This window comes from Dipteris shenzhenensis, chromosome 18, assembly GCF_047967505.1.
Source record: "Dipteris shenzhenensis isolate YYH24624 ecotype China chromosome 18, Dip_SZ_1.0, whole genome shotgun sequence".
Taxonomy (NCBI): Eukaryota; Viridiplantae; Streptophyta; class Polypodiopsida; order Gleicheniales; family Dipteridaceae; genus Dipteris; species Dipteris shenzhenensis.
Window position 1 is genome coordinate 34,303,891 of NC_141613.1, and position 26,995 is coordinate 34,330,885.

General features: G+C 44.7%; 1 protein-coding gene across 1 annotated transcript; it reads right to left on the bottom strand.

The window, feature by feature from the left end:
* Nucleotides 1–581: 581 nt before the first annotated feature.
* Nucleotides 582–24,793, bottom strand: LOC147891149 (F-box/kelch-repeat protein At1g67480-like). Its single transcript, XM_087389891.1, has 4 exons — nt 24,633–24,793; nt 24,087–24,594; nt 22,799–23,840; nt 582–1,426 (listed from the first exon to the last, which is right to left on the bottom strand). The coding sequence occupies exons 3-4, from the start codon at nt 23,356–23,358 to the stop codon at nt 799–801; spliced, it is 1,188 nt and encodes a 395-aa protein (XP_087246017.1). The 5' UTR covers nt 23,359–23,840; nt 24,087–24,594; nt 24,633–24,793; the 3' UTR covers nt 582–798.
* Between the last annotated feature and the right edge of the window lie 2,202 nt (nt 24,794–26,995).

Consider the following 26,995-nt stretch of genomic DNA (forward strand, 5'->3'; position numbering starts at 1 on the left):
CTCTTTCCTTTCAGTGTTCCAACATAAAATGCTTTCGACATGTGCATTCCACAGCCTCAGCAACAAGCAATCTTATTCATTACAGATACATTCTTGAGACACGGTGATGTACTTGAGACATGGTGCTAAGTTTTGGGCAATTCACTGGCACTTTCCAACTATTCAAAAATAAAAACACACGTGATAAGGGAGAATTTATGCTACTTCAATCTCAGAGAGCCAGCAGCATAAAATCAAGCACAGTGATAATGGTCTTTATCATACATCAATCTAAAAGAATAGCCACAACTGAGATGCAAAGATGACCTCTGTTGCATCCAAATAGTGGAAATGATTAGAACATATCCACACAGTAAAAGTTCAAACTCTAATGCCTGCTTCAAGGGAATGTATATCCACTCTAACGCTCTGGTGAAATTGACTTGGCCCAAGCTTTTATTATAAAATGGGAACAGGTTCCCTAATATGAAATGTCAATACTCAATACTTGTACGAAATACCATCGTGAGCAGACTTAAGTAAACGAAAGCAACCAACCAAACCATATGAAACGGACAGCAACTGTGATTATCAGCAAACCATAAACAAAAACAAGCACCTCTTTTAGAATCTCATTGTCCAAGAATCCTGTAATAAAACACCAAAATGAAAAGTAATCCTTCACAATGTCAACATCCATATGTACTGAATGCTGAGAATGATGAGGCTGTGCTGCGCTGTAGATGAAAAGTATTAAAAACCAAGTCTGGCAGAACCATCTGGTCCAACCTTCAATGGCTGAACAATACGCCACCCTTCTTAAGCTGTTATAGTCGCACAAAACATGCAAGAGCCAAGAGGCCTGATGGCTGAAGTCTGCCACTCAGCACCTTTTGCCCCACTTGGATCATAAACAAGAGTTTTACAAACAGGATCTGCTCTTTTTGGAAAAAGTACTAGTTTTCCATTTAACCTGCCCAAGCAAAATCCCATGTTAAGACTTCCAGTAACAGGAACAGGTATATTTCTCCACCCATTCTCTGCTGGATTGTAAATGGCTAGCTTTCGCTCATTCTTCCACTCAATACAGTACAGTTTCTTATCCAGGACTGCATGAGCTAACACCATGACACGCCCGTTTTTCAACTCATCCCACTGTCCTGTTAAGGGATCATAAACAGCTATGCATCTCGAAGTACCAATAGTGAAGCTTGACCGTCCTCCCATTACATAAACCTTCCCTTCAATACCGCATGCAATGCATCCCCATCTTGCCCGCTTCATGCTTGGTAGATGGCTCCACTCATCCTTCTGCAGATCATAAACTTCTACAGTAGCTAGATTTTTTCCATCTTCCCCATGGCCTCCAACAACATATACATGTCCACCTAAAACTGCACATGCAAATTCATATCTTGCCATGTGCATACTTGCAACTTTGCTCCACCTATGTGATGCAGAAAACTTCACCTCTTAGTCACTGCTGCTAACAGCCCAAAATAAACAGCCTTCCATAAATCAAACTCACGTTAAAACAGAAACAATTTCCATTAGTGTTTCCCTTCAGAAGCTGCCAGGATGACCTAAACACCACCTTATCAGCATTTTATGGGCAAGAGAGGAAGAAGCGGACTAAGGAAGTGAAGAGGTGGAGCAAAGAAAAGCAAGGGGGAAACAAGGGCATGTTTGAGGGTGGAAAGAGATAAAGGAGAGAGCAAGTGAGAAGTGAAGCCTAATAGTAAACAGGGAGGGGAGAAGAGGGGTGCATCCCAAGCTTTTAGCAAAATACAGAGAGGTTTCTGCAAAATGACACCACCACAGACACAGGTCTGTTTTTCACTCAATAAACCAGGAAATGGCTGGGAAACGCACAGGGAATGTTTCCTGCCTCCTTCAAATGTTTAAAAGCATTGTTTCTTTCCAGATTTTTCATACGAGTGTTTTCTGGGGCAAGCTCTGACAAAGTTGTATTTTTGTGTCCCCTACTTTCATAGTGCCAAAGGTAGCTAGCCAAAATTTTCTGTGATGCATGACAATTGTGGTCATCCATCAGAAACCACTGATAAGCTCCATGTTATAGTTGATCTTATTCCACCCAAATCGTGTAGGTAGCTTTAGGTAAATCGACCTTCAAATGTTTAAAAGCATTGTTTCTTTCCAGATTTTTCATACGAGTGTTTTCTGGGGCAAGCTCTGACAAAGTTGTATTTTTGTGTCCCCTACCTTCAAGGTGCCAAAGGTAGCTGGCCAAAATTTTCTGTGATGCATGACAATTGTGGTCATCCATCAGAAACCACTGATAAGCTCCATGTTATAGTTGATCTTATTCCACCCAAATCGTGTAGGTAGCTTTAGGTAAATCGATTTAATTAAAAACAACACAATTTGTTTCCAACGACTTCATGGTCTTGATCAAACCTTATGAACGGAATTAGCCCAAGGATTGATCCAACCCTGGAAAGCATGCCAGCTCTCATCTAGAGTATAGTGGAAAACATCTTAAGTATATCCCATTGATACACCAACTCCCAATACTAGTATGGAATCTCTAATCCAAATAACATTAGATGGTTATAGACAATCAAAATCAAGTCTATGCCCTTAGTCACATGCAAGTCCTTTGGCTTGCCTTTACCAGCCACAAAAGGGTATATTTAATCTATATGGAATATGCAATGGAGGAGACTAAGGTAAGCTAGTGGGGTTAGCATCTAGCCTCTAGGTCATGTTAGCAAGAAGGGGCCAAGAAAGGGATGTGGGGAGACTATGTAAGCTTCACCCCACTCATTTGCAGGGATCATAATTTGGCATCCTCTCTCTCTCTCACCGGCCTTCGGAACTCGATAGGGCATTGAGCAGATAATAACCAGCAAATACTTAATTTCCAGCCATTTAGAAATTCCCACAGCAAAGCAAAACAATTTAGAACATAACACCTGAGAGCTAGATTGCCCTTCTCCTGCACCAGACACTGGATTGGCCCTAAGCTTAGCGCCCCTTTTGATATTTCTTTATCATTTATTCAGAAGGCATCCAAATACAAGAAAAGCCATCAGCCCAAGATCAGCCAACTGAATAATCGGTTCACAGGCACTTCCGTCTGCTATGCATCACCTTCAATCTCAGTAAGGCATTCCAGGCCAGTGCAACATCCCATGGCAGCCTTTCTTCTGATTCTGGCTGATAATTCTAACCTGCCAGCTCTGATACCCTTCAAGGGAGTCCTGGCAGGACAAAGATCAGCAAAACCCTAGCTGTCCCTAGCACATAGAAAGGCTAGCTGCAACAAGGCAATAGGATCTGAAGATTCTGAGGCAGTAGGAGAGCTTCTGTGAAGCAATCGGCTGATCTAAAGGCTTTAAGAACCCTGAAACAACAACAAGCAAAAAGGTGAATCTGTTTGGAGCAGTTCTCAAACACCCTGGTAGGTGAAATTAGCAGGAGCAGCCCTGGACAAGAGGAAAAACAGCAAATCGTCTTCTCTCTGGCACTCCTCTGATCCCTGGCAGTCCAATCCTAGTGGGTGACTGAACCTAGTAGCTGTTTAACACAATTGAAGCCTGCTGGAAGAAATTCGTCCAGTTTTGGAAGCCCTGGCCTCGCTCAGGTAGATGCGAAACAGAGAGATGCCTGTTTGGAAACCCTGAAACAAACCAGGTGATGGCGAAATTGGTAGGCAACTGGACTGAAAGCCTCTAACAGGTGAGAAATAGAAAAACAACCAGCCTGGAAACCTAAAATAGCTCTGGAAAGTGTGAAATAGAGAGATGCCTATCCTGGTGAGCTCCTAGAAAGATGCGAATCAGCAACTGGGCATCTGACAGGGTCCTGGCAGAATGCGAATACACAGAAGGGCTTCTGGAAGATGTGATTTTGCAAGCTGGGACCTGGCATGGCTCCTGGCTAGGAGCGAATCAGCAAGATAGGCTCCTGGAAGGTGTGTGGACAGCTGGAAAGCAGAAAAAATGAGATTCTGTACTGAGGAGGAGCTGAACCAGCCTTTGCTTAGCCCCAAATCCACTTAAGCCAAGAATAACTGCCTTTGCTTGCCCTGCGAGTCACTTGATTTTACCCCTCTCTCTAACCTTCAGATCCTTTGCCTTGGCCCATGGAATTAATTGCATTGAAGTGGCCTTTACAATTTTAATCAGTTTGAGGCCAAATCAGTCACCGTAAATTCCTAAAAATTAGGAATTCATGTCCCCGTGAGTCTCTCTCTCTCCCTCTCTCTCTCTCTCTCTCTCTCTCTCTCAACTACTCTACCCTTTCTTCTCAATTCTAGCTCATCCCTTCGTACATTGTAGTGCTTTCCTTAGCTCTTTCCCTAAAAGCCTGCCTCCTTTATTCTTACAAGCTGAATGAGCAGCAATGTATCAACACACAAAGGTGAACATGCAAGTGCACTCTGCTCTAGCATGTCACATCGACTACCTTTATTTGCATCTGCATGACCTACAGTGTGCTTGTAATGTTTAAATGTAGTGACACTCAAGTAAAGAGTAAAAGGGAGAACCTAGCCCACTTGCAGTATGTTACACTCTTGTAAGTCCCGTTGGGTATTTCAGAGTCTCATCTGTGTGTGAACACATGTGTGTTTGAGATTTTGAGTAGTGTGGATAGGATAAGAATGCCTTGTGTTGGTATCTTATGAAAGTCTGATTATATGGGTCAGGACGATAAAGCTGCTTGCCTACAAAAGCATATACTTGGTGAAGGTTTATCACTAATCCACATTACATTGAGTTGTGCAATCTTTGTGTACTTGATCACCCTCTCCTTCATGCTCTCTTGTGATGCTTACCTCGACTCTCACACAACCATGACTTCTATCATGGTATCAAAGCCACCGCCTTCCAACTCCTAGCCAATGCTCTCACTGTCATGTGCACGGATTAGTATCTGACGTGTACTGGGTACACAAGACTAGCTCAGGTAACTTGGGGAGGCTTAGAGCTAGGCAGGCTTGATTCTCAGGTTGAGTGGCAAGGGTACGAACCATTTATAGGTCTTCGCTATTTTTGGCGCTGGGGCCCAAGTCTATAAAAAGAGCCTAGAGGGTTCAGTTCTCAGTGTGCAGTTGGGAGCAAGTTTCGTTCCCAGGTGCTAGGTCTGTTCCTGGATTGAGTCGCGGACGCGCGCCTACATCTTAGCGTAGCCCAAGGCCCAGTGGCAGATCCCAGGCTTCACAGCGCCACCTGGTGGTATGGGACACCAGGCTGGTTTGGATCTGATTGGGAGTTCGTGCCAATAGCTCAGCTCGTGGCTCGGAGGGGACATCTCCTGATCCGAGATCACATCCCGTAGATGTCATGGTTGGGTGGTGAGCAGCCTGCTCAGTTCTCACGTGGGTTGTGTTTGTTTTGCAGATCAGAGGTTTCAGGAGTGCTGGGATGTGTCAGTTGGTATCAGAGCCAGCTCCTGAGGTAGGAATTTTTGATGCGAGTACTTTGGACGATTTCATCCTCCAGGTATGCCCTAAATTTCGAAATTTGCTGCTGCAAATGCTGGTGGATTCATAGGTTAACAGGGGTGGTCAGGATGTAGGGAAAAGGTAGGAGGAAGAAGGAGAGAGTTTTGAAATTCCTGAAGGGTGCTGAGAGAAAGGGAAACGTAGCTGGGAGAGAGCAGAGGTGCAGGAAGGAGAGGCGATAGAGTAGCTGAGTGGCGGGCGAGCAGATCGCGGCTGATCAGGGCTGCGGTGGAGGCTGTGTTGGTGCGATGGCTGGTACGATTTTCGGCCAGGGCAGGGAGAGGCGCAAGAAGCAGGAACAGGGTGCGGCCACCCTGCGAGAGGTGTTGCTTTTTTCGAAAAAGCACCACCCTCCAAAGCTGGGAGGGTGAGCCTTTTTTGGAAGCAGGGCTTCCTAATTAGGCTGCCCTGTTCCCTATATAGTTGGACAGGGTTCCAGCCCCAGCCATAGCCTTGCGAGGAGCCCTCTTTGCTCTACGAAGTGACTGCGCCATCGGGATTCGGGACAGCCTGCGCCAGGCTGCCGTACAGCCTGCGTCATCGGCCGTACAGCCTGCGTCATTGGCTGTACAGCCTGCGTCACCACCATACTGCCTGCGTCAGCCACCGTACGCTTACGTCAGCGACTGTACGGACTGTGTCAGCGTCCGTACAGATTGCATCAGCAACCGTACCGATCGCGTCAGCAGCCGTACAGCCACGTCAGCCATCTGTACAGCTGCGTCACCTGTACGGTCAGCAGGAGGGTACCATACGGTACGGTTTGCTGCAGGATTTCGTACACTGCAGCCTGCTACGAATTCAGCAAGACTCCGGGGTTTATTGCGCCTTCGGTTCGCCAGTTTTCAGCATCTCCTTCCGTCAGCCTCTCTTGGGACGGTTTTTCTCTACTCCACTCTTCTTCCAGTTTCGATTTCCTCAGTTATTTCTCTCAGTCTATATTCGTTTCAAATCAGATTTCAGATATGTCTGATTCAGCAAATCCCGAGTTCACCATGGGAGAGCAGGATTTGGATTACACTCCTGTGGGAGAGGAAGATCAGGGTCTTTATGATGACCTGATTACGAAAAAGGCCTTCAGTGAATTCACCACTGCTCTGGATGGAAAATTCGAGCAGGTTAATGCGAATCAAACGGGGTTGACACAGCAACTCCAAGGGATTCAGGCGACTCTCACTCTTCTGGCTAGCACCGTGTAGGCACTCACGCATGTGGATGCCATGGCCTCAGTGCTAGGCCCGAACATAACTCCAAATCCTTTTCCGGGAGATCAAAAGTCTCGAACGAAGGAGGTAGTTGACACTTGGTTACACAAGTGGCAGGTACACTTTCAGTTCCACCCGTACCCAAATGAGAAGAAAATCCAGCTTGCAGCCGGTTTCATGTCAGGTAAAGCGTTGCTATGGTGGAAGGAACTCCAGCCTAAGCCAGATACATGGATAGATTTCGAAGGGGTCTTCAGGAAGGAATTCCTGAAGAAGGAGGACGATTATGATATCGTTGGCAAGCTTAAAGCCCTCGATATGTCAAAGCTTAACTTGTCATTTGAAGTTTATCTTCAAAGGTTTCGAGATCTGCAGACCAGGGCCACAAAGATGGATCCAGTGACCTTGTTAGGTTTCTTTGTGGATGGTTTGCCAGATTCGTACAAGTTGCAAATAAAGAACAACAAATGCACAACGTTGCAAGTTATGATGATACCATGGCCGGTGCAAAAGCAACTACAGTTTCCGACACGAGTGGAAAGAACAAACGCAAGTTCTTTCAGCCTACAACTGGTACCGGGGAGACGAAGTCTACGGACAACGCCTCCAAGAAAAACTTGACTCAAGCAAAGAATGGTCGAGCCCATTTCCTTCACACATTGAAGCTTAAGAAAGAAGGACGTTGCTTCTATTGCGAGGAGCGGGGCCACACCAAGAATGAGTGTCCAAAGCGCAAGAATCAAAAGTTGGTGCTTGAACCGAAGCTCCAGGCGGGTACAGGTACCAAAGCCAAGGGAGCGAACCAAGTCTCGATGACAGGTATTTCTGTAAATGTCATTACCTGCCCACTTTCTTGTAATTGCACTTTCAATACTTCGTTGTTTGGTTCCCATGATCTTTTCCGAGTTTATGGAGAAGTTATGGACCAACAGGTTCACATTCTCTTTGATCCGGGCAGCTCTCACAACTTTGTTAATTACAAATTTGTGCAGAAGATGGGGCTGTCCACAGTACCTAGCGATCACACTTATGAGGTGCAGCTTCCAGCTGGGAAGCAGTTTTGGGATCGCAAGGTTGAAGCGCTTCCTATCCGGATTCAAGCTTACACAGGCGCTCTTACATGTTATGTTATGCACCTGGAGCATGTAGACTTGTTGATCGGAATAGAGTGGTTTAAAACCCACAATATTCAGATTGGATGGACGGAGCATACACTTTCTTTTGTAGATAACGACACCCAATTTTGTATTCAGTGTGATAAAATTCCCTCTTCTCAAGGACCTATTGTGTCTGCGATGCAGCTTCGGAATATATTAAACACTTCTCATTATGATGTCTATCAGTGTGTTTTGATTCCGCTTTCTTTATTTGTTGTCTCTGTAATAAACAAAAATTATTTAAGCGTGTTTGAACACCGTGAATTGAGAATGTTGTTAGATAGTTTTACGGATGTATTCCCTGCTCAACTGCCGGAAGGTTTACCTCCAGAACGGGCAGTAGATCATCGCATAGACTTAGTCCCAGGGGCTCAACCTATCAGTGTACCACCTTATAGGATGAGCCAGGTAGAGGAGGATGAGTTAGCTTCACAGCTTCAGGATTACCTCAATATGGGCTATATACACCCAAGTAAATCACCTTGGGGTGCACCTGTCCTCCTAAGAAAGAAGAAAGATTCTACTTGGAGAATGTGTATAGATTATAAACGATTAAATAAAGTGACAATTAAGAATCGATATCCTCTACCTCGTTCCGATGATTTGATAGACCGTTTGGCCGGAGCGAAGTATTTCACTAAGATCGATTTGCGTACAGGTTATCACCAAATCCGTATCTATGCTAAACACATAGATAGAACCGCATTCCGAACTAGATATGGTCATTACGAGTTTCTTGTATTACCTTTTGGTTTGACCAATGCTCCTGCTACTTTTCAACAGATGATGAACGATTTGTTCAGGGATTTTCTGGGCAAATTTGTTGTAGTGTTCTTAGATGACATCTTGGTATATAGTCGAACGCTTGAGGATCACATAGGACACCTCCGGATTGTTTTAGTTATTCTGAGACAGCATAAGCTCTATGCCAAGATGAGTAAATGTGACTTCTTTATGAAGGAGATCATTTACTTAGGACACAAGATTTCTTCTGAAGGTATTAGCATTGATCTGGATCGTACTCAGAAGGTTTTAGAATGGCCTATCCCTCAGACTGTGAAACAACTTCGTTCTTTCCTAGGATTTAACTGATAGTCATTTCAGTTCTTATTGGCAGAGAGTCCAGGATGGGAGCTCCATGGTTGACCAGGACTCAGGGATTGTGCCACCTACAGTACAGGCGGCGGGAGGTCAGTGGATGATTAGGAACGGCTTGCTGTTCCGGAATGAAAAGATTTGTGTGCCAGATGTTCTGGACCTTAAATCCAAGATACTCTGGGAGTGTCATGATGCTCCTAGTGCTGGACATCCGGGTATATATAGGACTCTGTCTCTTGTGAAGCATATCTTTTATTGGCCTAAGATGCGTACATTTATTGAGAACTATGTAGTAAGGTTGCCGGGTTTGTTAGGTTACTAAGACAGAACGTCTTAGAAGCGCGGGCTTATTACAGCCATTACAGATTCCAGGTAATAAATGGGAAAGTATTTCCATGGATTTTATTACTGGTTTGCCTCGAACGCGCAAGGGTCTTGACTCCATTTGGGTCATAGTCGACCGTTTGACAAAAATGGCTAGATTCTTACCTACTAGAACAACTATTTCAGCTATTCAGCTGGCTCACGAGTTTGTGGACCACTTGTTTAAGCTGTATGGTTTGCCATCTGACATAGTCAGTGACAGGGACTCAAAGTTTACAAGTAACTTTTGGACACTTGTTTTAGAAAGTTAGAAACTACTCTAAGTATGAGTTCCTCGGATCATGCACAATCCGATGGCAATACAGAGAAGGTTAACCAGTTGGTTGAAGACATGCTTCGGGCATATGTATCTAAGAGACAGTCTTCATGGGAAGATTATCTACCTATGATAGAATTTGCTTACACAGTGCAAAGCATTCTAGTACTGGTTACAATCCTTTTATGCTTATGTACGGGTTTCAACCTAAGTCACCAGTTATGGTTCGATTTAAAGGAAATCAAAATGATGCTGCTAAGAACTTCTTGCTAGACATGCAGGAAATGTTGCAGTTTGCCAAGGAGTCTATTAGAAGTGCCCAAGACCGGGACAGATTTTATGTTAATAGACATCGTTCACCTAGAGAGTTCTCTGAAGGAACAATGGTATATTTACGAATTCCTAAGGAATCCAAGAGCCTAAGTACTGGTTTGATTCTGAAATTATCCCCCAGATACTGTGGCCCATTCAAGGTCATTAAAAGAATTGGACCAGTTGCATATCGACTAGAATTGCCTCCTGATGTTAAAGTCCATCCAGTCTTTCATGTCAGTAGACTGAAAGAAGTTTTGGGTGCGGATGATCAACTTGTTTCTCCTCACGAGATAATAGAAGTTACTGATTTGACTTTTATTCCACACGAACCTGAGTGTATTCTTGAATTTCGTGACAGACAGATTCGCAATCGATCTATCACGGAATACAAGATCAAGTGGAAGGATCATGTTGAGGAGGATGCAACATGGGAGACATTACAAAACCTCCAAAGAACATTTTCGGGTTTTTTAGCGAACTCAGGAGTGAGTTCTTAGAGGAGGGGGAGTATGTCATATGCACGGATTAGTATCTGACGTGTACTGGGTACACAAGACTAGCTTAGGTAACCTGGGGAGGCCTAGAGCTAGGCAGGCTTGATTCTCGGGTTGAGTGGCAAGGGTACGAACCATTTATAGGTCTTCGCTATTTTTGGCGCTGGGGCCCAAGTCTATAAAAGGGGCCCAGGGGGTTCAGTTCTCAGTGTGCAGTTGGGAGCAAGTTTCGTTCCCAAGTGCTAGGTCTGTTCCTGGATTGAGTCGCGGACGCGCGCCTGCATCTTAGCGTAGCCCAAGGCCCAGTGGCAGATCCCAGGCTTCACAGCGCCACCTGGTGGTATGGGACACCAGGCTGGTTTGGCTCTGATTGGGAGTTCGTGCTAGTAGCTCAGCTCGTGGCTCGGAGGGGACAGCTCCTGATTCGGGATCACATCCCGTAGATGTCATGGTTGGGTGGTGAGCAGCCTGCTCAGTTCTCACGTGGGTTGTGTTTGTTTTGCAGATCAAAGGTTTCAGGAGTGCTGGGATGTGTCACTCACCCTCGTCATGGCCTTGACCTTGGCACCACTCTCCTCATCACTAGCTTTCTCTTCGGCGTGTCATGCCCCTGTCTGTCGTCCATAGCTATCTCATCACTTTTTCTTCTATCTCAGTACCTTGTTCTCTTAGTAGTGCCACTAGAGTAGATTTTCCATGAACAACATCAATAGGAGGCAAGAGCTTGTCTGTGTGGTCCCAAACTCGAGTTTCCCAAACGTCGTAGCTGAATGTAACAAATTCATGAAAAGGTAGCAGTCTTATCATAAATCGAATTCTTTAGTCTCTAAAGCTTCCTCAAAATTTACATATCTCCAAACATTTGGAAGTAGCTCAGTACAAAACAGAAAGTGAAATCACAACGGTTTCCTCCTCTCTACCTCTTCTAACCCCAACCAATCTACGTTGCCCACCAAATGGGCACGATATCCATCTCAAGACCAACTGTGCCTTTCATGTGGACAACTGTTGAAGCTATGCGAGACAACAAGGTTGGCATTTCTAACACCTTTATAATAATCTCCAAGTCTTTAACCAACTGAATCATCCCAAAGAGGGACTGCTACTTAGTACCTGCATAGTACTATCTTGTATGCAACTAGTCCAAAGCTCTACTTGAGGAGGATGGGAAGGTCTGAAGCAGATCCTTGTGACAATTGCTTTCACGGGGATGTAAATTTGATGTTCAGCTAACCCCATGGCTACTTCCGTGGTTATTTTGGCCGCGAGGGATTGGCCTAGAGGAAGTGTCTACTTCCTAGAATTCCCCACTGGCCGTGGAGACTGGCCTAGAGGAAGCATCGACTTCCTAGAAGTCCCTAGTTCAATTTCTAGAGCACCCACTAGGCCCAAGTGCCGGGGTCTAAAAGTTGGGCCCAAGGAAAACCAATGTTCCATTAGTTGGAGAGGGTTGGATTGGTAAACCAATGTTCCATTGGTTTGGAAGGGTTAGACTTTAATTAGGAGCCACGTGGCAATTCCTCATGCAAGTCTATCTTTCCTTTACTCTTCTCCCAAGCAAAAGAAATGTACGGAATTGACGTTTACTCCTTGCTTCATTCTCACACATCCTGATGTCTTTTTGTCTTTTTGCCTTCACCTTTGTCTCTAAGGTCCATTGCTAAGGCTTCCGTATGGCTGTACAGAAGCATTTATTGCTAAGGTGCGGACTTGTACGGCTGTTGCACTCTATCCAAGGCAGACTATACGAAATTCTCCTTGATGTACAGACTATGGCTGCTGCTGTTCGGGTTGTTTTGGAGCTGGCACGCACTTCAAGACAAGTTTTCAAAGCTGCTCAGGACTATTCTAGGGTTCCCTCCTTTGCAGAACAGCTTCTCTCTACTGTTTTCTGGCTTCTACACTCGTTAGCCTTGCTCTTCCTTCTCTATTCAGCTCTCAGAATCTGCATCCTCACTTTCTCTCCCTTTTCCCCTTGATTGGAAGCCATTCTACACCCCTAGGGGCTTGGACAGAGGATAGGTGCAAGACAAAACTCGCCCCTCTGCCATGGACAGCGGGTATGGATATTCTGACTTCCTTTTGGAGTTCATTTGTCCTTTTGGAAGTTTATTATTGCTCTTAGTTGTTGTGGAAGCCATTATTGCTCTTAGTTGTTGTGGAAGCCCCCCTCTTGGCCATTCAAGCTGTGAATTGACACCCAGTTTCAGAGGGTGTAACCAGATTGGAGCCAAAGGGCAGTGTGTGGAATTCTTCCTATATTAAGGTCATTTGCTCTATGTAAGAACTATATTGATGCTTTGTCGCCCTGAGAGGCCGGCTAGTGGATTGTGGAATTGCCAGACACTTAGAGGGACAGTTTGGATGCACTTCAAGCCTTGAGGCTGTTTGATCATCTGTTTTGGACTTGTGGAATGCATTGCCACTCTTGGTTGGACACAATTGTGAGAAAATGCCTTAGCCTTGCCTGACAACTGGGTGGTAGTGGGTGCACTGGAATTGGATGCATTTTGAAGCCGTGTTGGCTTGTGCAATGGACTACTAGTGTAGCAGAGTGCAAGGGTGAGCCCTTGGTGTAAGAACACTATTTTCCATTGCCTAAGAATAAATACCGAAAGAGGCACCAAGGTATTTGGGACCATTGTGGTGTCTCGTGTTTGGTTCCATCGAGCAGGGGCACTCTAGCCTCCATCCAGTTTTCTTTTTCAAAGTTGTTTCTAAGTGGTTTTGTGCTTATTGAAGTGGCTGAAAGATTTGCAATGAGGCTGTGAATGACGTGAATGCTAAGTTAGTTACAGTTTACTATTTGCATCCTTGGGGCTGCTCCAACATTTGCATACATCATATTCTATCCCATGGGCTGTAGATTAGGCTGAAACCCAACTATTCGACTAGCAAGCATACCCAAAAATTGGGCTTGTGGGCTGACCATGGCTTGAAACACTGAACCACCACCAAAATGACCTGGTTGCACCGGGTGTGCCATAACTCCTTGTTGTCCGAAACCATGGACTGAAAATTATTACCTTGAGTTGGCCCCGGAATAACATTAGGCTGCTGCAAACCATAGAAGTTTTGAAAGGGCTGATCTGAAAGCTGACATAGCTGGTTGCACTGGGTGTGCCAGAACTCCTTGTTGTCCGAAACCATGGACTGAAAATTATTACCTTGAGTTGGCCCGGAATAACATTAGGCAGCTGCTCAAAGCTGACATGCAGTCTCTTGTTAGCTTCAACATCTTTATCCCCATCATCGGGCTTCCTTTTCTTCAGCTGCATATCAGAATTCAGCATTTTCTGGAAGCAAGGATCCTGTGTGAACTGCATGAAAGCACTCGTGAAACTCTGCATCTGTGCCCGGAAAAAACCCACATCCTCCTCATCAGTCCGATCATCTTGATGGTGAGCAACAATGTGGGACTCCCCTCTTGCACCCTGATCATCTCATGAGTCTAAGACATCCGCTCTTCCTCTTCCTCTTCCTCTTCCTCTTCAGTAAGACTCAAAGATCTCTCCATGTGAGACATAGTTACTGAATAGTATGCTGTCTTCTTCCCCTAGTCTGATGGACTTGCACCAAGCCAACCACAGGCTCCCCTCTTGAAGAAGTTAGGTGGATCCCGGCAATGGAACCATTGAAACCAGCTTTAACAATGTAAAGGGTGGTAGGATTCACTTAATTACAGCATACACAGCAAATTGGCAAATAATTATGCACCACAGATTAAATCACAAGGAAGCTAGAGCGCTTCTACTCAAATACAAGGACACCGATTGGCCCCAAACGTTGGCGCCCCTTGCGGTATTTATTTAACATTCATTTGAAGCCAAGCGGCTGATTACAAAGGTCTCTGGGAAGCTGCACCACAGGCAAACCAACGCCCGCAGACTCCCCATCCAGCCCACCTTGTAATTCCCTACTCAACTCCAAATGGTGAATTGGCATCCAATTACTAGACAACCCTAAGTCCTCAGGCAACCAAAGCATGCAACAGAAACCCCAAAAGCATCCACTGTCCGTGCCACCCCTGCATACACAGCAAATCGGCAAATAATTATGCACCACAGATTAAATCACAAGGAAGCTAGAGCGCTTCTACTTAAATACAAGGACACCAATTGGCCCCAAACATTGGCGCCCCTTGCGGTATTTATTTAACATTCATTTGAAGCCAAGCGGCTGATTACAAAGATCTCTGGGAAGCTGCACCACAGGCAAACCAACGCCCGCAGACTCCCCATCCAGCCCACCCTGTAATTCCCTACTCAACTCCAAATGGTGAATTGGCATCCAATTACTAGACAACCCTATGTCCTCAAGCAACCAAAGCATGCAACGGAAACCCCAAAAGCATCCACTGTCCGTGCCACACCTGCAATTGCACAACCAGACACGACTAAACAACTACAAGACAAGCCCTCAACAGCCAAACTCTGGTGCAATCAATCAACAAAGCATTTCCAAACAGGTTGCCTCAACCTATAGTCTCTCTGGCCACTGCCCAACAGCATAAATCAACCTTTCTTTGGGAGGAAAGAAACCCAAATGCAATAACTAGCCGGCAACCAATCTGGGAACGGCAAAAGCAGGCAAAAAGCAAGCCTTCTTCTACTCAATATCCACACAAGATAGGTCACCAAGACTCGAAAACCTGATTCTTCTTTGGCACAGTCCCAAAAGCAACTTAGAAGAGAACACCCACACCTAGAAAGTTACCAAATTCAGCAGCAACACCCAAAAGCTCCCCAAAATCAAATCACAAGTTCCCTGAGCCTGGACAGCCTAGAAAGCAAATCGCAATCTCCAATAGGACCCTAGACAGGTTGCAATCACCTGGAACAAGTCGCAGCCACCTGGAACAGCCTGGAAGACCTAGAGATTAAATCGGAATCTGAAGAAGACACCCTGGTAGAAATCACAATCTGCGACAGGCTCTTGGATCAGGTGCGATTTCTTCTAGCAGGCTCTGAATGCACTGGAACTGGCCCTGGCTGATGCCGATTTTCCCTAGCAAGCTCTGGATGCTCCTAGCAGATGGCGATTTGGCTTTGGTAGCACCTGGCAGGCTCTGGCAGCTTGCAACTAATGATCTGGCTCCTCTGGAACTAATTTTGGCCTTCTATCCCCAAACACAGGGCTCTCTGCTCTTTTTGGAATCCTGTGCTCAAATTAGCAATTTTTAATTGCATCACTCTTTTGACTCCCCTAGTTGCACACTTTGGCCCTAGGAATTAATTGCCTAGTAACTGGGCGCACATTCACAATTCCCACGGGCCGACTAGGGAATTTTAATTAATCGAGTCCTGTCCCATGGCCGGACCCTCGTGCCCCAGAGACTCAAGGCAGTCACGCACAAATTACGGGAGTCGCAAATCAAAAGTCCCATAATTTCACGTCCTCGTGACAGACCCCCCTCATGAAAGAGGGCAAACATCCTCGATTGCTTGCAAACCAAACAAAAAGAAATAATAGCAATGAAAAAATCAAAAGCAAGTGAAATAACCAAAGCTGAAATAGAAAAATAACCAAATCTGAAAGATAGCCAACAATGCTGCCAACAGATCACCCAAGTCTGAAATGGAAGCTACCCAACAACCAACAAAACCTGAAAGGACAACGTACCAATGCCGCCAACAGGTCAACCAACAATGAATATGTATATGTAGAGCCATGGTAAGAAATAGAAAATACATTGCACATAAGATGCATCATAACCAAGTGGCTAGCAGACCAATCATAGAGGCCCTCACGGCGAAGATACTGTCACCAACCAGTACCTCGGGTGAAACAAAATGCAACATCAAGTGTCCTCTAGATACATGAGCGGGGCTATACAAAAGAAATGGAAGTGCTAACTCCCTCCCTGTGCATCAGGTAATGCTAACTGGAAAGCCTCAAGGTAAAGCTGTAACACTTGAGGAGTATCTGCTAACTCGTCCTCGTCCAACCACTTCACATGCAATGATGAACAATTACAAAATTTCACCAAGTAGCGTCGTGCACCTTTACCTCTTACCTTCCTTTCCCTATGTGCTAGAATCTACTCACTTACAAGGATCTCATCCATGTCTTCCACCTTTGGTTGCATCTCCCAAGGCAGATTTATAGATACATCACCTTGAAAAGGCTTAAGGAAACTTGCATGAAAAGCATTGTGAATCCTCCAATGATCAGGCAACTGTAAGCGAAATGCTATATCATTAATCGGCTCAATTACCTTGAAAGGCCCATAGTACCTCATACTCAGCACAGGGAATAGCCGAGTACCACTCCGTGCACTTTTCAGCATTGCTTTCTGAAAACGCAGCAAGACATAATCACCTTCCTTGATGACAACATCACGCCTGTGCTTGTCTCCTACCTTTTTCTACTTCTCTTGTGACTTCTACAATGCTTGTTTCACCCTCTCATAAGCTATGTCCAAGCTCTCCACATACTTATCAGCCTCAAAAATTTTATCTTTCGTCTGCAAGATGGGTGGGATCTTACGTCGGCCTTCCACTATCTCAAATGGAGCTTTACCTGTGGAAGAATGTACCGTGTTATTGTATGCATACTCCACCAATGGTAAAAACTTCTCCCACTGTGATTGGTGCTCCAAAACATAGCATTTCAGCAAATCTAGAGCTGTGGAATTAGCCTCCTCCAATTACCCATCTGTCTGTAGATGAAAAGCAGAAGAAAATAGAAGAGTAGTGCCCATATTCTCAAAAAGTCCCTGCCAAAACAAGTTGGTCATGCGCGGGTCTCTATCACTACCATGATACTCAAAGATATTCTGCATAAATAACTTCGTCTCTGCCCCAATCTTCTTCTGTACAGGAATGAAGCGCGCCTGCTTGCTGAAGCGATCAATGATCGTCCATAATCCATCATTACCTGTAGGTGTCCTCAGCAAATCAAAAATGAAATCCATGGCTGTGCTCTCCCATGGTCCATCGGGTATGGGCAAAGGACATAACAGTATAGGAGTCTTCCTGCATTCATACTTCACCTTCTAACAGGTTATGCATATGTGAACATACATACTCCTCAACATCGCGACACAATGTAGGCCAATAAAAGAAATGCGCTACCGCCTTGACTGTGGCATCAATACCACAATGTCCTACATATGGTGGATCATGACATTCACTCATAACCTTTTGTCTTAGCTACTCAGTTACACATAGCCTGCCATGCATCATGCATCACCATGCATCAGAAAGTAGCGCAAAGACTGATAATCTGTTTAAACTGTACAATCAGCTCCCAATAGATAATGTTTCCAAGTGGATAAAGCATGAAGTACAACCAACATCTCCTTCTCATAAATCTGTAAATGTAACTCAGCTAGCTGTAAAATGCGACTCTCATAAGTCATACTGTGTGAGGACAGCTCCAATACCATTTTTACCGCATGCACATGAAAAGACTTCCTCAAGTCAAGCAAAATCAGCACCAGATCTATTGTAAGCTTGCACTTCAGCTCCTCAAAAGAGTCATTCTCCACATGTGTCTGATGGAAAGGTCTTTCCTTCTTGGAAAGTGCATGCATAGGGGCTGCAATTTCTGCAAAGTGACAGATAAAATGACGGTTGTAGGAACACAAACCCAAGAAACTCCAAACCTCATGCAAATTCTTTGGCTGTGGCCAACTCCGTATTGCTTCCACTTTAGCCGGATCCATACAGTCCCATCCTTGGAAACAATATGCCCCAAAAAATGAATCTCAACCATGAAAAACTCACTCTTTTTGGGGTTTATGAACAGCCTTTCCTTCCTAAGCTCAGCGAACACAATCGCGATAATAATTCGTTTCATGTGTTTTTGCTGAAACCACATGTAAGACAGCATGTACACATTCTTTCAGAATGGCCACTTATGGATGAGGAGGGTCATATCCTTTGTCCCCGAGCGCATTGTGGGTTTCACAACAAGATTAATTGAGTATTGCGGGCCAATCCCTCCAACAGCTCTTCAATCTCGAGAAGCGAACATATTTTTTGTTTCGAAGAGTGACGTCTTTCCCCACCAAAGATGGAAGGGACTATTGGAGGATGACAAATCATGGCAGCCAGAGGGCATTGTCCAGGAGGATTTTACCAGGCTGATAAGGATCACTTTGCTGTCTCAGCACCCTTGTGTGACAGCCGGAACATGTAAATTTGAGGGCTGTAATTCTATGGGAAAGGATGCTGTAATGAAGGGGGAGGAAAGAGGATAATTTAATAGTACTCTAGTGGAAATTAGAGGAAAATGTGGAGGGACTATACGTCCACACCCACTACTCAAGTACTGACCTTTTGAGGTGACAACTAATCCTATCCTACGACGTGCCCTCTCTCTCTCTCTCTCTCTCTCTCTCTCTCTCTCACACACACAATCTGAACACTCATTACTGACCTTTTTGATGTGACATCTAATCCTATCCATCTCTCTCTCTCTCTCTCTCTCTCTCTCTCTCTCTCATGAACGCTAAAGTTGTGCAGAAATTGGGGTTAACAACATAGCTGAGAGTGATAATGTCTACGAGGACAAGGCAGCCGAGAAGCACATTTGGGATCGACAAGGAACGCAGATTCCCATTACCATTCAAGATGAGCTTAGAGTGGATGTAATTTTGGAGAAAGAATGGCAGCATAAGTTAAATGTCCAAACTAATTGGCAGAGTCATACATAAACTATTGTCAAAGGGGGTGTCAAAAAAGGAAGTTGGAGGATCTGTGTAGACTGTAAAAAGTTGAATAAGGCTTTCCTAGAGCTGATGATTTAATTGATAGGCTGCAGGGAGCTACTTTACGAAGATTGAACATCGTACTAGTTATCACCGAAAACGCATAGCTGAGGAAGATGTCTATAAGACGAGATTTCAAAATAGATATGGTCATTATGAGTGTGTGTCTAGTACTCCCTTTTACCTCCCCTCTCGTCAAACTGTTAGGCGATGATCAGAAAAAAAGCGCATGGGTCCAAGGCTCCACACAAAAAAAAAGGCGCTAATTTTCCTCTATGCATAAACTGCTCGACGGTACTATGTGTTGGATGGTTCTACCTCACGCTTTCTCCATAGAATCCCAAGCGTAGACAGTGAAGAAAAACGACGATCTTGCCAGATTGATCATACGGTGAAGAGCTCGTAAAATCGCGCCTCCCTCCTTTCGGAATACGTCAGATCTAAATTTGCTGCAGGATGCCAAGAATAGGCGGCACAGGAAGTTCTCCGTCACGCGATCGTCACCACCAACGAAAGAGGTGAGGCCTTGCTCTGATACCACTGAAACCATCATGAAATTCTTGAACACCAATTTCCATACAAGGATCCATAACCAAACACAGCTTCCATGAACGCACGCAAAAGAGAGAGAATAAGAACTGAAATTCAAACCACCAAGAGGGGCCACCACGCCCGGCACTAGGGACCAGGAACAAGAAGTGGACCCTCCCGAAGGCTTTATTACTTTTAGCAAAAGAACTGGATACAAGCTCATGAATGAGCAACTGGGCACGTAGGCCACCATTAAATAACTGTGGGGCAATCCCCGAAAAACAAGCTTTCACCTGAAAAGCCAGGCTTTTCCCCCAAAAAGGATTTTCCTGTGCTTTTCCTAAAAATATAGGGACCCGCTTTCTGTTAAAGCTGGTTGCCCTGCTTTCTCCTGCTTTTTGCTCCTTAGAAAGTGGGAACCACTCTCTTGTCCTGCACACAGAACAAACAACCTTTGGCCAAAATAACCCATTAATGGTTAGCTTATGCATGCAAACTAGTGCCCCTTGACCAATTCTGGTCCCTTGTGAGCGTCCCCACATGGCACAAAAATAAATTACCTTTGTTGACTGTAGTCAACCCTCTTTGACCGAAGCCAAAGTAATTCTTTTATTGACCGGAGTCAGTTCTTGTCCTGGTTGGCAAAGACCAACCCTCGTTTGATCAAAGTCAAGCCTTTTTGCACTTGTTGACAAAGTCAACCTCCTTTGACCAAAAGTGAAAGTCAACTGTTGCTTTGACCAAAGTCAAACTTTTAGACCAAAGCCTAAAACTGAAAAATAAAATTTTATTACTTGGAAAATCACAGAAAATACAACTTTGTGACATTGGATCTGGCCTGTAATAGGCTTGTTTGGAGCAGCACCAAATGTCGGAGAATACCCACGAGAAAGGCGACTGAAAGGCGAGCCACGTGGCATTGCTTGTGGGCAGGTATATGGCCTGCAACAGAGCTTGCAAGCGGCCCAGCAGAGATGGCAGGTGGACAGCAGAGGAGAAGGCCTGACTAGACAGGCTGGTTGGGCTGGATACAGCCAGCCAACCAGGCCTGGTTGAAGGGCCAAACCAAGGCTGGAACCTGCATGAAGCAATGGGGCAGTCAGCCCCAGTTTTGGAGCCCTTAAAGGGCTGGTTTAGCAGCAGACTGGTCGGCCTGTTTGGGTCGGCCAGAATGATGCTGCTGGTTGGTTTTTTGCAGCCCTTGAAGGGCCTATAAAAGGAGGGCCTCCAGCCCTCATTCATCATCACTTGGAGCAGCCTTTGAGGAGCAGAAAGGAGCAGCACCAGCAGCAGCAGTTGGGCCTCATCCTGGAGGTGAACCTGGCTGGAGACCTGCAGACTTAGCTCTCTCAGAGGGCTGCCCACCTAGGCTCGTTTGCAGACAGCAAGGTGGAAGAGATCTGTGCTTACGCTCGAGGTCGAGCACGCGGACTCGAGTCTAGAGATAGCCGGCACATAGGAGAAGGACCTTGTGGTAAGATCAGAGGACCACACCATTGGTGGGACTCCGGATCTATCTCTTTCGTATTGTGTCCATAGCTTTGGACAGAAATATACTATTTTGGTGGTTTCTCTATATGGCTGGTTCATTGTCTATTGATGAGTCTGCACATCTATCTGATGCACACTAAGTTAAGAAGTTTGTGATTCCACACCCCACACCACACTGTGTGAGCTCCTAGGCCCTCTGTTGCTCGATTTCTAACAAGTTTGTTGTATTGACAGACCACGAGTCTATAAAATACATTTGTGATAGGCTTGAGTTGAGAGAAAGGAAGGCAGTGGGCATAGCGGGCTGACCTAATGTAAGATTTTGAAATGGAGATTAAATATCGGAAGGGTAGCTTGAACATGATTGCCGATGCTTTGAGTCCCACTGGTGAGATAAACTCTTTGAGTTTTACCAAGATTGGAGCTGCCCTTTATGATTCCCTAAAGGGGCTATGTAAGACGGACAGTCATTTTGGTCAATATTGGCAGCAAGTCCAGACGGAGTGCTCCACATAAATAGACTCAGACTCAGGGATTATATAATCTATTCAGGTGGTGGGTGGTCAGCTCTACATTTGGAATGGTTTGCTATTCTGAAATGGAAAGGCTTGCATTACCGAGGCTAGGAGGACATCTTACATAAATGTCATGACGCTTCAACCCCAAGTCATCCGAGAATTCGGAGAGCCTATGAGTTCATAAAATGGACGTTTCATTGGCCTAAGATGAAGGCCGAGATTACTGACTGTGGTAAAATGCCAACACTGCCAAGTGAATAAGACAAAATGCCTGAAGGATGGAGGGTGTTGCATCCTCTACGTATCCTTGGAAGTAGTAGGAGAGTATTTCCATGGACTTCGTTATGGGATCGCCATGAAATGATGGCAAGATTTTACTAAACAAAAACAACTGTGAAGGCTACATCTTTCTGCCAGGCCCATCACAGACTGTAGTACTTGAGCAACAAGGAAGCCAGTATCTACTTGCACATTTGATTTTCAACAATTCCCAGTTCATCACGCTTCATTCCCTTAGTCTGTCCTTTCTCTCTATGGATTCCAACTAGGAACTAGAAATTCAAGGGCTTGTAATCATCAAATGTAACAAATTCAAGAAATGTCCAGCTCACATGACGTATAAACATTCCATTTAGGATTTAAAATCCCATTAACAAATACATAATTTTAAACCTTACATTGACTGTTTTTGCTGTGTGTTAACAATGTTTGCAGTGTGGCTGGCTTTTGCCTGAGAACACCTGACCTGTTTAAAAACAATCTCTGGAAATCCATGTAAACAAGGCAGACCCAACTTGCTAGCTGGGCTAATAAGCCCACATGAAATAGCATATGAAGGTGCCTGGCAATATGGCTAGAAATCCTAACTCTTTCCACACAAGACCATCTTTTACTTCTTTCAGTCAAGTGTTAATCTTGCAATGTTGCATGTACTTAAAACAAATGTTGTACAAACGTGTTCTTGTAATGAGTTTCTCCAATACAGACTTAGAAAACAATAAGCTTATGTTGCCAATGCAGAACAATATTGAATACCATGCCTCCACAATAACATAATAGTTGACGAACAATGGGCACCAGACACAATGTATTCTTCCCTTTCATTTGTTCATCTTTTCTCTGGATGGCAAGTTTTAAGCTAAAGCATTAAAAGATGGAGACCCAAGACTAGGAAGGAAGCGAACCTGTTCAACGCTGAGTCATACTTCAGCACCTCTGCAACAACTTTCGACCCATTGCTTTCTTCATATGAGCCACCAATCACCAAAAGCTTTCCATCAACTACTGCAAAACCGAAACCTATTTTGGCAGGCCCAGGCATAGGCGGAAGGCTCTTCCACTTAGTGCAATCTGGACTGAGTACCTGCCAGCGCAGAGCCAGAGACCCTGGAGCTTCAACTAATGCATATAGCCATTCTTCCAGGGTACCAGCACGCTTCCTCACAAAGTAAAACTCTTTACTTTGTAGCAGAGCTTTCCATGCCCTTGACACACAGCTCATTGCCGGAAAATCCAATCTGGGAACAAGTGCAAGGCATAACTTTGCAATGTCATTTGGAAGACCAGGTATCAGCAGACCTTCCTGAGCTTCAAAGAAGTCTTGCGTAAAAGACTCGTTGCCACCCATGGTATGGCCGAGGGTGAGGGTTTTTTCAGACATATACTGGTCACCAAGAAAATTCTTCAGGATCCCAACGTCCTCCTCTTTTGACTCGCTGCAAAGTGTGCGTGACCCTGGATCCATCTGTGGTCGCTGGGACACAATTCAGCTGACTACAAAAAGGTCTTACCAGATGCCTTACCAGAGAGATTAAGACGATTCTCTGCAGCAATCACTGCCCAGAATTTCTAAAGGCCATGAATTGGCAGTTTACTTCCACTGTCATAGACCTTCATCCACCGATTTCTTGGGGCAAGTCAGGACGTTTTTCACGCATTCGATTCATGTATTGGCATTCAATCCATATCACAACCTACAGGACACGCCTTCGTACAACTGACGCTGAGAAAATTTCCGTTCCATCGCGAAGGTATCTAATAAAAACTGTTCATGGTAGTCAGGACTGAAATGAAACTGTTGCTTGGCAAGTGCTTTCGTAAGTGTCCAGCATAAAAATGGGGACATCTCCTTCTTGCTCGACAATGAAGAAAAAGGAACTGTGTGAGACAGCTTGCAAACTAGGAATTCCACAGAAGGGGCTGCGAAAAGAAACATTTCCTGAATTCCTGCAGTTGAGAGCCACGAGAGAATTAGTACGTTCACAGCGTCTGCCATTTCTTACCGCAAAATTTTGGTATATATGTAATCGAACCAAAGAGATTTCACATCATTGTTTAGCAGACATTCGCCCGAGCAGAATCTGCAAATGACGTTCCTAAGGAAGAAGTTCCGTACCACAATCGGAACACAGAAAGCCAGATAGCAACTCATCTACGTAAACCAAAAGCCTAGGCGAAGTTCGATTTACGCACCGCGCAAGCGACTCGCGTTGAAGAGTGTCGACACGGCAGAGGGGGAAGCCCAAGAAAAAAAGCTACAGGTCTTATGGATGCCTGCAAACGAGGAGAGGTCCGAGCAGGAAAAGAACACGATCCATGAGGATGGATGCGAGAAACAACCAAAGGCGAACCGGAAATTGGGTTGAGGAGGTGAGGGCGAAGAAGCTGAAGAGGGAGAGAAGATGGAAAGCCGGAAATCTGGCCGAGGGAGGGGCAAGAGCGAAATGGGCAATTAGACAAAATGCAGAAAATGAGCTTCTGAGCAGCTGCAAGGCCTCAGTTATACTCTCTTCTCTCAATCTCTCTGTGTATGAATCTCAAGCTTTCTGTTGCTTTGCGGATGCTTTGCAAGTGTGCTCTCCTCTCAATCTTTGTTTTACCTCAACCATAAGCCTTCTCTTGCTCTGCAGATGCTTTGCAAGTTTGCTCTCCTCTCTGTGTGAATCTCAAGCTTTTCTCTAGCTTTTGCAAGTTTGCTCTCCTCTTAAAAATTTTGGGTTACCTCAATCTTAAGCCTACACTTGCTGTGTGCAGTGGCTATGCAAGTTTTGGCTCTCCTCTCAATCTCTCTGTCGTTGTGTAACTCAAATCTGAAAGGGGTGTCTTGAACTGTTAACTGGGGTGGCAGACAGACAAGGGGAATGGGGCAAATGAATGAGAGCGAGATGGAGAAGCTTGTGGAGGGCAAATCAAGGAAGGGGGTTGAGGTGGGTCTGTCTGAGTTGGGCTGACGACGATGAGGACAGCTCCCCTGCAACGCCACCTTGGCTTCACCTGCAGCTTCTCGGATCCCAAGGTCTCTTTGCAATTTGCATCACCACCTTCTGTCTGTGGGATCCCCACTTCTTAACGTCTCAATTCCAATTTGCAATTGGCTCTCTCATTCCCAATTCTCTATGCCCCTCTCACACAAGCTCACAGCCACCTGCAAATGAAAATCCTTGTCAATCGCCTTCATCTGTGTCCACATCCTCATGTAGAAATTGTACATGTGCAGTTTTCTCACTCACAATTTGCCCAACAGCTCACCCAACTAGAAGATAATTTCAAGGAAGCTTTCTTGATGACTTTTCCAGCTGGATATCTTTATGATCTCATTGTTCAAGAGTTGGATTCACTCAACATGGGCCAAACCGAGACAGTAGCTGAGTTGGTCACTAGGGTCTAAGTTCTGGTGATCAAAGGGTTGAGGAAGCCGCGGCAGCCCAGTTGTAGGGTGCCAGCCTACCAGGGCGGTGGCCCTCGTTCGATTCCCTATGGGGATAGATGAGGCAGGGCGGCTGCCTCTCGAAGGCCTCAAACCCGTTTTTATTTTATTTTATGGTGAGTTGGGTGGGTGAGTTTTTATTTTTATTTTATTTTATTAAAAAAAAACTAGAAGATAATTTGGGAAGAGAGACATAATTTTCAATCATGGAAAAAGACAGCCTCCAGGCTCCAACCCATTAAAATTACAAATTATTGACATCCAATAAAAAACCAGGCCATTAAACTTTTGGACTTTTTAGCTAGGAGGGCATTCCCATGTACCTCAGCCTGACCTCCCAATTTTCACATCATGAGGTAGCACTAACATCGAGAAATCGAGAGGAGATAAGGAGTCCACGATTTTCGACTTATCGCAGCCAGGGAAAACTCAAAATCAACCCTTGAATACAGGTAGAGTCGGCATAAAATTTGCAAAGAGCTTCATCAGTGTTCTTCTCACATAGATGCCGCATTTGAAGGATGGACAATTTCCAACGTCTATTGAATCATTGCAAGAATGTCCTCTAGGGTAAAGGTAAAGGGGCCAAAATTTTTTTAACCCAACACTAAAATTGTATTCGAAAAAAGAAAATTGCAAGAAAAGGGGATCACCCTCCTATGAAAGGTAGGCAAGGCAAAGTATATCACGAGATTAGAGTCCATAAGAACTAATCCTTACTATAGCTCAGTAAAATTGGTGGAACCATACATTCTTCCTACCAAGGGGGCCAATCTTGAGCACCCATAACTTTTGAATAGTGTAAGGGGTTGCCCCTATCGATTTTTTAATTTTTTCAAAATGTAAAGGCATCTCATGAAGAACCACAGAGGAAGAATGTAAATTTTTCAACAAAAAAAGAGAAAAAAAATAGCTTCTTGGTAAACCTATGTGGACCAATACCCAAGGCATTGGTGGGCTAATAATATGCCACATGTTGACTAGCTCAACTTTTTATAAGACCTTTATACATAAGGATATTTTAAAAACCTTGTTTATGCCACTTTATTGGGTCTTCCCACGGAGAGAAAGGGGGAAAGGCACCGCCTTTTTATTGGCTCCTTTGGTCTAATTGACACTCACAAGGAAAGCATCTATTTAGAATTTTAGACTTTTTAGTACTTCCGTCATTAAGTAGTTAGAATTTCAAGTTTATTGCTTTGACTGCCATGGCACCAACCCAATAGATTTTTTTGGGGGGATGATCTAAGGTTCTATCTATTCAATGTATGACACAAGCTGCACTCCCCATTGCCACATTGCCACATTCAAGAACTCTAGTGTGTTAAGCACCATAGCCAATGCCACACACCCCTTGTCATGCAACGCCCACATTAGCCAATCATTCATAGCCAAATGTAATTCTACTCCACACACATAAAGTTGGTCCTCATAGACCATATAAATCATGTGGCATTGGCAATGTAATCTCTAAGTCCAACAATTACATCGAAAACCTTGGATTCGCATTCTTTAGAATGCTTGCAATGTATAGGGAGAGACTATAAAGAAATCATGTGGCATTGGCATTGCAATCTCTAAGTCCAATCGTTACATCAAAAACCTTGGATTGGCAATCTTCAAAATGCGTACGTTGCCTAGAGGGAGACTATATACAGATCATGTGGCATTGGCC

What these genes read in the sequence shown, in the direction of transcription:
- LOC147891149 (XM_087389891.1), bottom strand. Translation starts at nt 23,358, where the DNA reads ATGGATCCAGGGTCACGCACACTTTGCAGCGAGTCAAAAGAGGAGGAC. An exon ending in TATGACTCAGCGTTGAACAG is followed by an intron (nt 1,427 to 22,798) that starts GTTCGCTTCCTT and finishes TGCATCACATAG; the next exon opens with GTGGAGCAAAGTTGCAAGTA.